Source organism: Balearica regulorum, chromosome 2, assembly GCF_011004875.1.
Source record: "Balearica regulorum gibbericeps isolate bBalReg1 chromosome 2, bBalReg1.pri, whole genome shotgun sequence".
NCBI lineage: Eukaryota > Metazoa > Chordata > Aves > Gruiformes > Gruidae > Balearica > Balearica regulorum.
Window position 1 is genome coordinate 116,130,123 of NC_046185.1, and position 17,924 is coordinate 116,148,046.

At 38.6% G+C, this 17,924-nt stretch overlaps 1 protein-coding gene across 6 annotated transcripts in view; it reads right to left on the bottom strand.

Annotated features, from left to right (window-relative positions):
* ELMO1 (engulfment and cell motility 1) overlaps positions 1–17,924 on the bottom strand; it is a 313,180-nt gene that overhangs the window by 136,817 nt on the left and 158,439 nt on the right. For all 6 annotated transcript variants that reach the window (XM_075745465.1, XM_075745471.1, XM_075745466.1 and 3 more), the window contains one exon: positions 14,595–14,703. In XM_075745465.1, coding sequence (XP_075601580.1) covers positions 14,595–14,703 — 109 coding nt within the window. The remainder of the gene's footprint in view (positions 1–14,594; positions 14,704–17,924) is intronic.

Below are 17,924 nucleotides of genomic sequence, written 5' to 3' on the forward strand. Positions count from 1 at the left end.
CATTACCATAGCTTAAATGAGAAAATTTCTCATTATTCATACATTGCTCTTATTTGAGGGAGAAGAGTTAGACCATTCCAGACAAGTTTTCAAGTGCATGCAACTTCCTCTCCTCTTCCTGAACCATTAATCTTTCTTCTCCTGCCTGAAGCCTAATGGGAATCAATACTGACTAGAACTGGAAACCTTTGTGCGTGCATGCATACACACAACACACACACGTTGGACTATCTTGGAAGAAATGTGAGCAGATGGGCTCCCACTAATGAGATGATTTACAAAAGCCTACCCTTCAAAATGAATGCTTGATAAAAAGGAAATAAAACATGCTTGCTCCACATACTAATTTTTTTTTCCCAATACAACTGTACCAGGAGGAATTTTTATTTTTGTTTTTTAAAGGAATAGCTATACCAAATGTGACAGGTTGTAGGGTTCCCTGAAACTGTCAGTGGGATGGAGTTATGGCCTCCTCTTCTGCTTTCTGATGTGTTTTGAGGCTCCTGACAGGTATATAATCATTAATTGCTACAGAGGGGCAGTATTCTGTGAATCAGACCTAGACGGTGATATAGGGAAGCCAAACTTGTACTGCAAATTTGGAAAGGAGCTGGGATCATGTCTCGGTTCAGTTAGGTACAAGGACAAATCCTCAAAAATTTATTTGGAACATACCTTTTCTCAGGTAGCATATGTGTTTTAAACTTCACATCAGCTTTGCTTAATTCTTTATTTCAGCTGGAAGAAAAGCAGATTAATTACCTAGCTTTTAACCTGTTTGCAAACCTGTGGTCCTTCCTGTGAAACTGATACTGGAAGAAGACACAGGACAGCAAATCTTCACACAACTGTTCACTATCTACAGCAAGTTGTGAAAGTTGGTAAGAGTTAAGGTACAAACTTTTCATTTGGCTACAAAACCTGGTAATATTATAGCCACTTCTGTAAAAGCTGTCTGTGCTGGGGGAGGTCAGAAATCCTACAGAAGATTACTGCAACTTTGAATTTCACAGGGAAGTGAGAATTAGTATCTAAAGTAAATTAGCTGTTATGCAAAGGGACGTTTTGCCTATGTACATGTACTGTGCACACCCTACTGTGGAGGGTGACATCAGACCCTTTCTCCAGCCTTTACAACCGACTCTATGCCAATGGTCCGGCAAGGCATTTTGGGAATATTGTCCCCTGTCGTACTAAGTGAAATCCAATCCCCAATGAAACACACTGCTTGTGGTGTGACTGTCCATGCGTGTGAAGATTTGCTTTTCATTAATACTTGTACGGTAATATTGGATTTTGCAGAAGTTCATTTAATGGGAAAACAAAAGGAACACGCACACTGCAGAGGAAGTTTTAAACTGGAGTGAATAATAGAAAATAACTGTGGCAGCTTTGCCAAAGCATCTACAAAAACATTGAAAAATTCATAATTTAGGAGTGACAAGGAAAAGCACTTTTTTTTTTTTAATTTTCAAAATGAATAGGTGTCTGAAAATATATCTAATCACTTCAAGCTGTCACCACCCACCCCTGGAATCTGGGGGTGGAAAAGGAGGAGGAAAGGAACTGCTGATGATGGAAATGCTCGGTTATTTGTTCATTGTCAGTGAGCAGGGACAGAAATAGCTCTTCCAGTGTGCTGAGATGATGTGTAAATTTGTTCATCTGAGGGTCAGCTCAGCTTTTTCAAAGCTACGTAATGCAAGATGCTGCTGCTACTGCAGCTAACTGGGAAGTTTAAAGGATATAAATTCAATGAGATTTTAAATCCTAACTCTCATGAAGGTCCCTGAAAATTTCATCCTAACACATCTGTCATTACCAAGTGCTCCATCTAACTAATCTAGAAGTTATAAAAAAATTGAGTTTTTCTCATGTCACACCATATTTGGTGTCATCCTGAAACTCTGAGATCAAAAGAATCATACTTTTACTGTTTATTTCTAAGGTTACTCTGACAGATGCAGAGAAAGCCATCTCAAAAAACAGATGGCAAAAAGGGTCAAATAAGAGAGATCTTGTGATTTTTAAGTCAGTCTTGGGATGTCCATTCCTAATTTAAAATGGAAAGAGACTATCTCTCCCCCTTGCTCTCAATTGCCTGGTAAAGCGAACACTTTTTACATACAAAAAAAAGCTGCAGATGCAGAAATTGGAACAGCTTTATGTCCTCAACTTGAGCAAACAAAATAGACCTTTAAGGCTGTCCTGGTTCTGGCAAGGACAGAGTTAATTTCACAAGGAGCCAGGACAGGTGACCCAAGCTGGCCGGGGGCTATTCCATACCATGCTCACCATAAAAGAGGGCTGGGCGGGCAGGGGCGGCGCGGTTGCAGTGTGGTTCTGGGACTGGCTGAGCATTCGGTCGTTGGATCGGTAAATCGTTCTCTGTTATCCCCCATTGTTACTATCTGTTATCAGCACTGTTGTTGATTGCTTCCCTCTCCCTTGCTGTCCCAGTAACCTGCCCTTATCCCAACCCTCGAGGCTTTGCCGTTGTTTTTCCGTTCTCCTCCCCATCCCGCCGGGGGAGGGGTGAGCGATCCGCTCGTGGTGCTCAGCTGCCGGCTGGGGCTAAACCACACCAAAGGCAAAACAGTTTTAAAAATCCAACTGTGACTTCACAGAAAAAAGCCCAAACCACAAACAAACAAAAACCAAACCCCCAAAAAGCCCAACAAGGTATGCCTCCTTTCTAACATTTCAGTGGCAGTTCGGAAATGCCTGTATCAATTCCAAGTCTTGATACTTAACTGTACGGGGAAAAAAGTTAAATACAGTCAAATTTCATCTCCCTAGCTGATAGTAGCATTCGACAATTACCCTTAAAGGCCATCTGATTTGATAATGTATTCACCGTGATATAAAATTTACATAATGTTTTTCAATGACTTATTAATATGCAAATATTAGGGGAAAGATTGAAAATGCAACTCAAATGTTCCTAAACCATGATGATGTGCTATTTAAAAACAGGAGGGGGGGGGAATCAAATGGAACCTTATCATCACACAAATAAAGCACAGCCAGAGAACACTACAGGTTGAGTTTTATACCAGCTACACTACAAATCCTGTAGATGTTCTCGGTGTTCACAAAACACAAAAATGTATAATTTTCAAACACAAAGAAAAAATTATTAGAACTACGCTTCACTACATGGAAGGGGAAGAAAATGGAAGGGGTGGCTGATGGCTCCACTGTTGAAAGTTGAAGGAAGAGAAGAATTCCAGGACAAGCTTCCAAACATCTGCCTGTAAAGCTCAAGAATACCTCACAAATAATCTTCAAGACTTTTAATGCCTTTAACTATAGCACATCAACAAAATACTACTGTAGATCAGTGATCCTCTTGTCCTTCCAGATGACAGGCTTATGACAATCCTGATCATCTAAGCCCTTAGCTGGTACCAGGGCCACAAGTTCTAACAGCATCTGCAGATGGTCACTGCAGAAATTGCTCCAGCCTGATCACAAGTCCCTCACAAAACATGCCTGAAAAATAGTGATATGGGAAAAGCAGGCAATAAAACTAAAAAGCTGAGAGCTCCACTGTCCTTAAAGTTTGAAGTCTTTTTAGAACAAAAGATTCACTATTTTTCATGGTAATACTCACCAAAGCTTTGATACCTGCAATACTGTCACCTCTCAAATCCCAAGCATTTGTTTTATAAAAAAACACCGCGGAGGTGGTGGGGTGGTTTTTTTCCTTATGTTTTTGTTTTAAAAGTCAAGAATCATGAGAATTTTTTCTATTGCAAAGCATAAAAATAAAAAGCCTAAATTAAAACTAATTGTAGCCTGAATAACTAATGAATTTAGGGCCTAGACAGACACACTCAACCTTTTTTCTATGGAAAATCATTCACGCCCTCATGGCTTCTTTTCATTGGCACTGGCTCTGATAATTTTTTCCTCTTCCAAAATGGTTTCATCTATTTTGATAGCAGTCTCTGGCTGTAGCAAAACACATTTAGCAGTAACACTCCTGTGTTATCACTCAGTCAATTTTTTGCCTATTTAAGACTTAAGGTAACTTTTCCTGCTTAGGTGTATGCCTTGAAATGTCTGAGGTGAGGTTTGCCATCTACTCTAAAAACCCCAGAAGAAGAGCAACTGAACTATTTGCTGAGATACTGCGCAGCCTACAACTTGGTCCTGTGAGCTCCGCTCCACCCTGCAATAAACCTATGCTGAATTCTGCTGTGTTCAGTGCTATTTTGTTCATCTAAACAATGTTCTGTCACTGATGAGGATGAAAAAATTGTATTCTGCACCAGACACCAAAAACTATGGACAGCTGAACACGTGAAGGACAAAATATATTTTCAATGTTAAGACGAACACAAGTGAAATATGTAAGGTTATAAGGCGATTACCTTTGCTTTCTGATTTGGTCAGTTATGTGCTTAATTCTCATTGAGTCCTTGAAGAGGCTCAAAGAACAAACTATCAGAGATCTCGTCTTAGAATTTTACTATGCAAATACCAACTATATTTTGAGTTGAGAGGCTATAAACTTAAAAATTAAATATACCCAAAGAGCAACCCAAATGACCAAAGGGCCTATTATCCACTATAAGAAAACTCATTGCAAAAAGCTTAAGAAAGTCAGTGTCACACCAACAAGCTCTTTCACACTCATATTTACACAACCAACCAATTATTTTTTGTCTCTCGATAACCTACTTCAGATGAATGAAGAGTCCAACACTTTCCCTTAGCTCCTTATCAGTCACTTCATACATGCCTATAGCTAATATTATTATGTTATGGTTTTTTAAGTGTCATCAAGTGGGTCTTTGATGTGAAGAGACAACAAATCTGGATAGAGCTGATGGATGTTTTAAGTCCTTTCTCAGAGGCTGGATAGAATAATTAAACTGATGCTCTGTAGTGGTAATTAGGGAAGAAAATAGAGCCACCAGCCAGTTGGGGGATTATTAGCAAGTAACTTAGCAAGCTGTGCACATATAAAACACAAAGGCCCATGAAAAATAAGCAGATAGCTTGAGCCTGAAAGACTTGGAAACTAGAACTGCTGGAGGCCAGAGGTCTGTAAATACACAGCATTTGAAACAGCAAGAATAAAGTCCTTACAAGCTTCAGTAACAGACAAGACTTAAGGGAAAAAAGAGAGACATCTCTAACTTGAGCCATGAATTTTTCCTTCAAAACCAACTTGGAAAGATCCAGAACCGAGTCACAGCTCTCCATGCCAAAGGGGCACAGTACATTGAAATGTGTTTGGGGACAGCTAACAACTGTTCCATCAGAAAGTATTTATGTATCTAGTAACTCCTCATAGAGAGCTCCATTTTATTCTGATATCCCCAACACGTGAAATAAAAAATTATGGGAGCCTAAATTCCTATGACAACATGGCTTCAAAGACAAAGACCAGGAGTCTGTATGGGTGCAAGCGTGTGTGTCTCCCTATTAATAAACTGCCTACTGTGATGAGCTCTTGGAGTCGGCAGCATATAATTATATTCCTCTAATGACTTATAAGCATATATAGGCACACAAGCAGTGCATACAAAGAGCGCAGCTCTGATTTGTCCAAGAACTAGTAGGCAGGAATTACAGGAGACTCTGCTGACCTCCTGACACACTGAGCTAAAGAAACGTGAGAGCAATTGTACGCCCCCAAGAAGAACTAGGGCCGACTTTTTTCAAAATTCCCATGAAAGAACGAAAATGGAAAGTCTAGCTATGCTAGCCAAAGAACAGACCAGGCGTACCAACACTTGTGCTCCCAATGCCCTATAGGAGGGGTGGAAGATCCTAATGTAAAGTTTTCTAGGAGGTCACGATTTCACCTCCTGGCTCCACCCCACAACACTACATGACATTTGCTGTTGTTTTAATGCTGTAAGCCAATTCTCCAGGCTTTCTGGAATTCCTCTCCCAAAATTAAGAATCCACCTTCCTCTCCCTTACTTGCAGGTATTTAAGCTTTACATTTAAAAAAATCACACTGAAGTTATTTTTCAATTCACAAAAGATAGCCATGGTGAAACTTCGGCACAAAGACCAGAAATGTTATTAAACAAGAAATTAAATTCCTTGTTACATACAAAGAAATATGCCACAAAAAGACATTCACAACATTTAAACATTTATGCAAAGATTCTGCTAATCCAGGAAGAGAGAACGCCACAGGAGGAGCAAAGAAGTAACGCTGAAAGGGCAGTTTCAAGAGTGGCTATACTCACTTTTTGAATTCTTCTTCATGGAACACAGCAAAATCTACCCCCGCAGACTCCTGTTTTTATTTTACTTAGCCAGCACTATTAAAAGTTCTTGCTAAATGTGAACATCTCTAAGGTCTGTAAGAGGCCTGAGGGTCTATAGCTTTCTCCTGTCACAGTTCCAGCTAATCTATGCTTCTTCAAGAAGGGCAAGTGAAGTTTAATTGTTAGAAGCTAATTTTCTTAAGCTTTTCATTAGCAAGTGTTTCAACAGAAATGAAAGTGATGGATGTTATTTTGACACGTACATAACATTAGTAACCCAACGTTAAAAATCTGTGTTGCTTTTACAGCACAGGTCCAGCCATTCAGGTTACTCACCATTACTGTTATTTTACTTGCAAAGACAGAGCTTGACTGGTAAAGATTTACAACAAAGTACACTAAGGGCAGTTTGATCATGTTTTACAATTAAATACAGCTCGTGAATGACAAATAATTTAAAGAAAATCTATTAAGATCTCAGACTCTCATTACTCTGTTTTCATTGTTGTTTTCACCAACTCCTTGAGAAAACACTCTTGCCATTCTCATTTCTGCAGACATCCTGCTAACGCAACTGTCCTCAAACCCCAAAATCATTCTGCTTTTTCCAGATACCAAAATTTCAAGTGCACCTCTTCATCTACAACATGTCTTACTTCCACCCTGAAAATCCTTTAGCTTTGCCAACCCAAACATTTCTGGAATATACAAAGCAACATTAAAATACACTGAAAGTTGCCATTAAAGCAACATTGGGCTTCTATACATTGTTCAATTCTGTGTGCAATTCATTAAGCAACTCCATGCCTCTTTTAAAAGGAGCAGCTGCAAAATTTCCAGTCTGCTGCACAGCAGTGCTGTGAAACCTTGAGAGCTTACTGCAGATTTGAAGCACAGCTTGCTGCAAAATACAAGAGACTTTGGCTACTTTTAATAAATCTGTATTTATAAAATATTAACACAGAAATGAAATAAGAAGATCCAGAATGGATTCCAGGACGATTTTTCTCCTAATTTCAACCTGCTCAGCATTAAACTGTCTCTGAACAATGACCAACCCTTAAAATGTACAGGAAATGTTCCAGATAAGCAATAAACTACATCTTAGTTGTCCTTCTTTCTGCAGGTTTGCAAGTGAACTTTTAAAGTCTGAATTTTGTTACAAGATTTTGCCTATTGCTTCCTTCTTCAAGGTATACGCCATTAGAATCACAGAATCATTTAGGTTGGAAAAGACCCTTAAGATCGTCAAGTACAGCTGTTAACCTAGCACTGCCAGGTCCACTAAGCACCACGTTTACGCGTCTTTTAAATATCTCCAGGGATGGTGACTCAGTCACTTGCCCAGGCCGCCTGTTCCAGTACTTGACAGTGCAAGAGGGAAGTTTGTTGTTGCATTTTTCAGTGTTCACTTTTATCTTCTTGGGAAACCAAGAAGTGCCATGGAACACACAGGATGAACAGCTAACAAAGTTCTCCGTGCTCAGAAGACATGCAGGGTTTTCAAAATGGGAGATATTTTGAAGCTTTTATTTCAGCCATACCTTTTCCTATGGCAATAATCCAAACTATTTTAATGTATGGCAATTTATTCCTATGGCAATAATCAAAAATATTTTACTATTTCTTGTTTGCTGTCACATCTGCCCAGACTTTTAAGTTACTACTTTGTCCATATGCAGTTCCAATAAAAAAAATTTTAAAAAAATCCTAAAATTGGGTTCCAGTAACCACATTAGAACAAGTTACAGCTGTTATTCTACCACACTGTCAAATTTGCCAAAGCTATAGCTTCCAGTAATCACAGGAAATCAACATCACGTTGTGTTTTTTTTTCCTTCTCTTATCATTCTTCAGCTTTCTCTTCTGCTAGTTCTGTAGTTCAGCACCCTCACAGCTAATGTCTATACCTTATTCCCAGTTTGAATCTATCAGGCTTTAACTTCTAGGCCTTGATTCTTGCTATCTCTTTCGTTACCAGATGAAAGAGCTCTTCATGCTTAATCAAGTTACCTCTTTGCTGTCTTCTGGATACATTAATCAATTTCTAAAAAAATCCCTTACATCCACATCTCTTTCTTGCCCTTAAGTGTTTTTTGAGTTCCCCCACACACCCCATGCATTTTATTATTATTAACAACATTGAAAATTGAGTAAAGGTAATTTTAAAGAAGCTAAAGAATCCTGCACCCAGTACACAATAAGGTTAAGCACTTTGCAGATACAAAACAAGTTGTGATCTGTGCTCCCAAGAGATCAAAGAGCAGACATATGGCTGTAGACAATAGAAAAACCCACAAGAGGATACTAGACAGACCAGGGTGTCTAGCTAACTGACCCAGAAGCCAACATTGTACCGACTTTGAAGCCAACAGTACCGTGTGTAGAAAATAATATTCCAAAATTGGTCTGTCAGGTAAAAATGAAACATCTTGCTCAAAAGGTGTCTGCAGCTCTGTTGCTCGTATTCTTATAGATTACAGTACACATTTTGTAGAGACTTCTCAGTTTGCCATAAGCATGAAGAGATTGGGACTTTTTAGAGCAAGAAGGGGTTAACTGCAAAAAAATTAGCATCTCCCTAGAAAGTTTCATTCTGTCTCTCCCGCGGGACTGTGCCAGCAAACAGGAAGAGAGGACTGTTCAATAAAGTAAGATTCTGCTATCATACAAAAGAAAAGTACAATTTAGACTACTTAGCAAGTTATTAGCTTTGCCTCAAGAAGGACAAACATATTTAATGTCCCTATAGTCAGGAATGGTTAATTTGCTAGTAATGTTTTCAAAGGAACCCTTAAAACTCAAGATCAATATGGATTATTTTAGATTTTTTTTCCCTCCTTCACTGCTGGTGAAATTGTTTTTAAATGTTGCTTATCTTCTAGCCTTTGCTCAAGATTTGCTTAATTATTGCTGTGACTGGGAATTATCTGATGTGGTGACAGTTTGGGCAAGAGGATAAAAAGATGGATATGTAAGTATGAACGCAGTAAAAAAATTAAGACAAAGGAGGTTAGAATTTCCTTTTAATTATTTTATTATATTCTAAAGCTAGGAAGAAAGTTTAGGAAGAAACAGAAAATTGCTACCTTTCACTAACTATCTTTTTGGCCAGAAGTTTTTTAACTTCCTAACAAACATTTCCTGACTCGTAAAATGCTTCAGTCTCCAGAAAATGAAATTCGAAGAAGACATGTGAGAAAAGGAAAAATTCCCTTATCTAATTTTATTTACTATTTCTGGGGCTTTATTCTATTTAAGAGGAGGAGGAGGAAGAGGAGGGTGAAAAGGCAATTAGCTTTCAAGCAAGGGGAAAAAATTGTAAAATATGACATTCAGTTATAAAAATATTGAATTTGCTGTAGCAAAAGGAAAATCAAACCAGGCGAGCCCTGAGGTCTGGAATGCTGATCCTGCAGTGACCAATATGCTTTCAGGGAAAGACCAACAGAAACAAACTACACTGCACACTACGGATTGTGCAATACAGAGGAAAAATTGTGCAAAGAGGAAAAAGTGCTTCCTGACCCTTGCAGCAATCAGCTTACTCCTTGAAGCATGAGATTTGATTACCTTCATCTCGGCGGGCACAGCCATGAATATCACTGTATACTTTCCAATGCCCAGCACATTCTATTTGATAAAGGGACAATAAAGTAAGAATTTCTAGACCACTTCTATTCTGCAACCTGGGCAATAATTGCAATGAGAAATCTATAGCAAGAACATGTATAAACAGAATCAAGGGCATTATAATACATTGGCATTTAGATCTTCTCTTTCAAGAAAAAAATCCTATGAATTAATCAAGTCTAACAAAACCTCATGACAATTAAATTCCCCACAACAGAAAAGCAATAAAACCCAGTGAAAAAGTTGTTTATCCGATAGAAGCTTTAGGACAACACATATATCTGACATGTGGCATATACCCCTGTGGTCTGTCATAAAGCTTGAGTGCAGATTTTTGCAAAAGGCCCTAAACACCACCCATCAAAACAATCAAATAGGAACATTGACAGTTGAACATCTGTGTTCTGCTCAAAAATACACTGAAAAATACTTTAAGTCTGACATGCCTTAACTACAGAATAGCTTCAGGCATGCAATGATACTGGTCTACGAACATCTTTAGACTACTGCTCCATCGATAGCACTGTCTTTCCCCAGTGCACACAGCATTAATTTATCGTTCCTCTATCAGCTACAAACCCCCTCCCCAGCTTCAACGCTAAACAATTTCAAGTTGAACCCGTATGGAAATAAGGAAAGAAGCCTGGGAAGCTGTACCAGTTCTGCATAAATCAGGTAACGCAGTCAAGCACCATTTTCCACCAGGACTGAGAGCCTGAATGAGTTTTGAGGGTAGGAACAGTGTCACATGCTGAGCAGAGGTACAGAGAACTGGACATTGTAGGCACAGATCAGAAAGGATTAGGGCTACTTATGCAAAATGCTGAGCACTCAAATTCTCACTTATGACAAATACTAAGTTTTAATGAACTCCAAATTTCCCATTAAATTGACTAATTCCAGTTCTGGAAGGTCTTTTTGATCTTGTTTTTAATTTTTATATTTATCTGCAACATTACTGCCTCCCAGCAAAGCCAGGAGCCTGTTACGTGGGTACTCCTACATATCATGTGCTGAAACTGGAAGGAAGAGGGAAGATAAAGGCTACCTTAGCTTTCATAGCTGCTGAGGAGGAAATATGAATGGCCTGATCTGTTCTGCTCTTTGTAAACTTGTCAGTGTACCAGGAATGTGGAATGTCAAAGTGTCCTACCCTACAGGGGGAGGAGGATTGCTCACTGGGATACGTGTTACTGGCTGATGTTAGCTCCAAGACACAGAGGATGAGAAGCAAATCATCTTGTTAGTCAAGATAGACAAAAGAAACTATTACTGGAAAAATCAGAATTACCATAGTGTTTGCCAAGAGGAGTGCCTTGGCAAGTACTTAGCAAAGCCATTCTCTTCAGTGCCTTTTTAAACAGCACCAGTAGCATAAGATTTAAAGATTTATAGTCAAATATTGCACTCGTTCCTGATTCAGAGATTTCATTGAAGAGGCTTATAGACATGCTTCATTCTAACTTCCATGTTACTTAAACACTGCACCAATCTTTCTCTTAAGTTGTAGTTCCTCTACTCCGCAGTCCACCTCTGTAAAACAGTTACCATATGCTCAACTCACAGCTTGCACTCGAGCTTTCTTTACTTACACAAGATTTAAACATATGCTTAAATGCTTTGCTGAAGAAAAGATTAATTTCCAAGTCATGAGCATTTTGAAACCAAATTCAAAGAATTAAAAAGTCCAGTACCTGGATTTGGGGAAATACAAAAGCAGGAGAAGTGGCATGACTTTAAAACTTTCTTGTGAGTCCTTGCTGGGGGTGTGTGTGTGCTTGAAAGGACCAAAAAGAAATGGTAAGATGTCTTCTTGTTGCCTGAAGGTATTTAATACAGTGGAACAAGGGGAATATAATCAGCATTAAAGTGCTCTTCATAAATAATGGACAGTCTAGCAGCTTTTATCTACTTTGCACTTTAAGAAAGTTTCTACTGCTGAATATTTCATGAGCAAAAGGTAATTTATTGTGGCTTTTAAATTATACAATTCAGAAACTGTTAGGAAAAAAGTTGTATTTTCCAATACAATAATGACTAGTTTTGAATTTCTGAAGAAACACTGGGAGCCTAAATACATATTTTGAAACCTAACACACAAAAACTACCAGTGACACCTTTGCCCTAAACTCTAATGACTGATTTTTAAGATGTCCAATCCTATTCAGTGATACAGTATTTATTTTCAAGCGAAGAATAAACCTGAATGTACATTTTCCTAAGATGTCAGTTCTAGTTTGCACTTCTCAACAAAATCTACAGCTGATCACAGGTCATTAAAGATGCACATCTGTGACAGCCATTTTCAAGAAATCTGCTTTCTGTACATTATTTTAAAGGCGTATTTTATTACAGCCTTTTAAAATGACAATTAGAGTTCCACATAAACAAAACCATTAAGAAAACATACTGGTGAACAGGTGAATCGTCAAGATGAGTTAGAGGTAACCTTAGCTCTGTCCCCTGTGAATATAAGGCTATGACGCAATCTTACTGCCACATCCAGAGACAGATGCTCTGTGGGTGTATATTAGCATGACTTTACAGAAGTCAGTCATGCTACATCTGGTTTCTGTCAAGAGAAGCACCAGCGCACTTCTCCTCAGCGTCAACTCGTCTCTGCACAACATCACGCGCCTATGAAAGAACGCCACGGGAGCCTGCTGCGAACCAGCACACCTAGCATCCCAGTGACCTGCAGCTTCAATAACACCAAAGCAAGTGGCTTTAGAACATTAAAAGGTAACATCCCTTCGCCACAGCTATCCCTGGAGAATTTTTCAGTTTTCTTTCTAACCCTACACTTCCAAACCATATGGCTACTCTAACAAAAAAAAAACCCAAACAAAAACCCAAAACCAAACACCAACCAAAAACCTCCCCAAAATATGACAATTCATTGTTTTCTAAAGCTAAGATAGCAGAGAGATCTTTTCTTTCATATTTTCTTCAGATGGTAACTGAGCCCCCACCCCAAATCCTCTTTTTATATTCACAGTGCCCACTTTAGAAGACCAGATAATGAAAAAGTTAAAACAAGAAAGGAGCTATCTGCAGAAGTCAGAAGCAATTGGAAGAAACAATACTATACATGACAAATCATCTACATACTAATAGCCCCTTGCATGTGGACAACAAACACGTCTGTTGAAAAAAAAATTATTTATCGAATGACTTCTTATGACACAGCAAGGAAGAAGTCTGAGACACCTGGCTAACCTCTAGATCAATCACCCTTCTTAGAAGAAAAGTGCAGTGCAAGTCCCATGGAGTGATGGGATATACACAAAACCACCCTGTACAAAGCCGTACCTCGGATTTCAGATATTTTTCTGTGCATTTGTAAAAATAAAATCGATCTTTAACACTTAACTCATATAGGTCCACAGCTTTGTTGAGATGATACGTCCCTCCTACATTTACCAGCAGAAAAATTCAGACAGACCTATCATGCATGATTTGGCATTAGATACCTCAAACTGCAGCAGTAAGGTTATTTTAAGGGACACCTATCTCCTGCAGTTTGAACCTTATGCAACACATTACCATACATCTAAAATAGTTGCTAAACTGTATATTTATAGATGTAGTGAATGCGTTCCTTAATAACTCTGGTTTACTTAGGATGGTATTCAAAAGTAAACATCCTATCATTCGTCCGGGTCTGTCAAATATTGAGTGTAAATTTGGAGGCTGCAAGCAATGCACAGGTTTTATCCTGGCCTATTGCACAGACACAGAGTTTTCCTTAGGTCAACAAATTCCCTCAAGACGCCACATTTAAAACCTTTAGATGTATTAATGCCAAATCATACTTTTAGAACGGCAGCTTTTCATGTCTATTGCAGAGCTAGTAGGAACAAGAACGAATGACACCTATAGGCTTTCTTGCTGCCTTTTATATTGCTCTTCTCTCATTACATTTCATAGACTTGGGTGTAAAGGTAAAAGAAAAATCTTTTATTAGGGAAAAAATTCAAAAGGAAGAAAATGTCTCTGAAGGAAACAAAGCATCTCAGTTGTGCCCCCTGCTTGTGCAAGAAGAAAATGAAGCTTGTGGCAGTGCTTGCCAAAACAGACTGCAGCTGGATCCAAAACATTATTGATGGGTAACTGAAGTTTATATACATTGATAGAGTTAAACACCAACACTCTAGACTAATGAAGATACAGACATGCTCTTCCATTTGATAGTATCTAACAATTTGTCAAGGACTGTAATTGAAGCCAAAGACAGCTTGTTTACTCTGTATTAAAATACAATATTTCATATCACACTGTTAAAGAAAATGATACATATATCATCTGGTATTTAGATAGAGCTTTAGATATCTAAGAGAAATCAGGATGCGTCAGTTTAGATGAGCAATCCCACAAAGAATGACTATGATACTCACATAAAAACAACCTATGGACAAGCCTGTGGAATGGCAAGACCATGAAGTCTACTACACCAAATCACCCGACAGGAAATTAACTGACCGCTCTGGAAATGATGCAACTGCCCTGTTTCATATAGACTGGCTCTCTATTTCCCCTACTTCACTCTCATCCCTGGTATGTCCACAAACTAATAAGAGACACAGAAAAAAAGGCATAGTCGCAATATGTAACCATAAAGAGAAACAATTTTCAGAAGAAAATTCTTGCATTGAGACAGATTTTAGGTATCACTGCACTCACGCCATGGTTCTTAAAGGTCAAACAAACAGGTCAACTTACGTAGCTCTCCTACTTTCAGTATTTCACACAGCATCTTTGTCAGCTCAATGCTACTTCGGCCAAATGGGCACTCATGCTTGTCTTCTCGACTGCTGTTCTCCAGGACAATCTGAAGAAGGAATCAAAATGGAAAATAATCAGTCTGAAGAACCAGTGAGTTGAAGCACTGTCTGCCAACACTTACAAGATATACCAAGCTGAGTTTAGGAAACTCTACACGGAGGCTCTGTTTTCATAAACTTTAGCCCTCTCTCCAGCTAAATATGACCTATGTCTGAGGCAGTCAGCAACACAGACACAGTCCTGCTCCATGACCAACTGGGAAGCTTTACCATTCCTACGCACTGTTGCTGTTCTGCACCACCCCTGGCTTGGAGAAACTGCAGTAGAAGCCAAAGAGAAAGAGTGAGTTTCAATTCAAATTTGTCAGTTAAAGAAAATTAGAACATTTATAGACATGAACAGACCTAGAAAGAACTAGAAAATAAATTAAAAAAAAGTGGGACCGAAATTGCATTTTGGATTCAGGCTCCAAAAAAGGTCCAAGTGTCAAAAAATCAAACTGAAGTCCACAAAGGAAGAACATGTGTGCATTTTCTCTATTATGGAAGAGAGTTGTGCTTGTGTGCAAAACATTTCAGGGATCACTCTTGCATCAAGTCTATGAATGCTGCAAAAACGACTCAAGGAGAGCCTTTATACTCTCTGTTGAGTGACACTGCAAAATAAATGAAAGAAAACAATTCCTCGGACATTTTTATACCTATTAAACTCTGCCATATCAGACACATTATTTCACTACAGATGAAAAAAATCGGTTATAAAAATACTACAGATTTCATTGAAGCTGAGAGTCTGAAAAGAGAGTAAAATAGGGGCGGGGGAAATAAAAAAAAAAAAGAAATGGTGAAAACAGATTTGCAGTAAAAATTGTCTTTGTAGTAACAAACTTTGCCACCAGCTTTAAAAAAAGAAACAAAACACATCCTAAACAGCTGCTGCATAGCCTGGGGGCAAAGGACAGAGGAAGAAAATTAATTTCAAAGGTAAAAGATTTTGCCAAGCACCAGAGAACCTCAGAGGCTCTCTAAATTTTCTTCAGAAACAGGTGTTTACACATTGGTCTCTGCTTTGCATTCCTCTTGTCTCCTTAGCCCCCATCTTCATCATGTTTTTTGTTTCTTTGGCTTTTTCAGTGGTTGTTTTTTTTGTTTGGCTTTTGATTGGTTGTTTGTTTTAAATCTTTCAATTTTGGCAGCAAAGAATGCTTTACAAAAGGCTCCAGGGCTGCAGCTTCACTCAAAACAGTGTGGTGGATGAGACAACCAATGCAACGCTGGATGTCAGCAAAACCTTTCCCTCCCTCCCTAGATCTTAGTTGTGACTGTTTCATTCTCTCTCACATGCAGAAGCTTGCTCTGTGAAGCAGTTAAAGGTAAAAGTGGGAAAAGAATGAGAACCCAGAAGCAAGCAGGAAAGTTACATGTTTCACATAGCATGGCAAAGACTCTTCACCAAGCATCTATTTTAGTCCTACTGTACAAAGGGCAGCCTCCAGCTGATACTCTGCTCCCAACCCATCACCCAGGCATGTAAAAGGATGGTTGCTCTCTGTGTTATGAGAGTGGATGATCACTTTCTTTTTTTTTTTCCAGTATTGTGGGTTTTTTTAAAATTGCCTAGACTTCCCACCAAAGCTTAGAAAGTCATTAGGAATATGATAAATATTTGGCCCCTATACATTTTTACTGGGCTTTTCCAACAGGACAGTGTCCAAATCGTGTTTACCAGTCTGCCAAGAGGAGTTACTTTCCTTCTAAAATTTTCAGCTTAAATTACATCTAATTGTTCCATGTCATCTCTGGATAACAGCTGTACCAAATCAAAAAAACATCCCTGCAATTTTTGTTTTACGTTGCTGCAGCCACTGTTCAAGGAACATGTGAATATGACTTTGCATTCTGGATGAGTCATACTGCTTCAGTCTCTTTCATGGAGGACAGAGCTGTATTTCCATACCCAAATGCAGGAGCGATGATAGCGTAGCACAAGTGCAATGTAAAGCTGTGTCTCAACACCTCCCTGAGATCACTTCTCTTGTTTTATTATTACTGTGTTTTATCTCTCGCATAATAAAACATAAAATCTGCATACTGGAGCAGGGGGCTGCTTTGACACAGATTTAGATACAGCAGAGAAACAGTGGTAATAAAATCAATGGAGAGGCAAAATGAAAGGGTAAGGGGGAGGGGAAGGGAAGCACTCAGATCAGCATTCCTGCTCGCTTCTGGCAAATGCATTTTGTTGAGTTTCACATTAACCTGACATATTAACATTTCATGAGCACATAAATATTTAATAGTGACACCATATATGCATATAATGTAAGGCAGAATTACAGCAATCAATAAGAATGCCAGAGAAATAGTTAAGGCACTGTGTATTGCTATACAGCAAATTAAATGGCAATTTGAGTAATCAATATGTAAAGCAGCCTTCAAATGATCCTCAGACACACTCTCTGCAAGCATCATCTTTTAGCATTTGCAGTGCAAAATAAGGCAGGGCTGACATGCTACATTTCTGTAAGAAAGGAAGATGGAAGGCCCTTTACTACATCTAAATATCTGTAGGCAAATTTGACAGATACAGATCTTCTGTAAGAAACAGCAATGGTAAAAAGGGAAAGAAAAAAAAAAAAAAAAAGGAGTTGTTATAAATACCCAAAGAGAAATCATTCCTAATCTTGGCAACAGATTTACAACATTCATTATTATATTTGTAATACTCTTTTCACGACTTGCAACTCATATCCTGTTCCAAAGTAAAATGCTATAAATACAGCTGATAAGGGTATGATTTTAATGTTATTTCCTTTATCACTCTGGTTATGGAGGAGAAATAAGCAGGGAATGGACATGTTTACTTCATAAACCCCTGAAAACAATAAGAGGGGAAAAAAACATAACACACAGCTCTAGCCTGAAAGTACTTCTATATGTCTGCAGAGCATACTTGAAGCTGACTTGATTCACGTTTCTGTCACAACAGTTATTTTACCAAGGAAAGGAAAGTAGTGAGGAAGTCATGAAGCCCACACAACCTTCATTCGAGTGGAGGTCTATCATTAATGCTCACGAAGTGGCTGCACCCTGTTATCTTCCTCTTCCTCCCCCTCACAAATTCACAGCGAGTTGCAGATCCACCAGACATTTCACAATCAGCAGGTACAGTGGTTAAATTTTGGTTGGGGGAAACAAATATTTAAAGGCAGAAACCATGGACATTGCAGGAGAACTCTTGGCACCATAGAATCACAGAATCATTTGG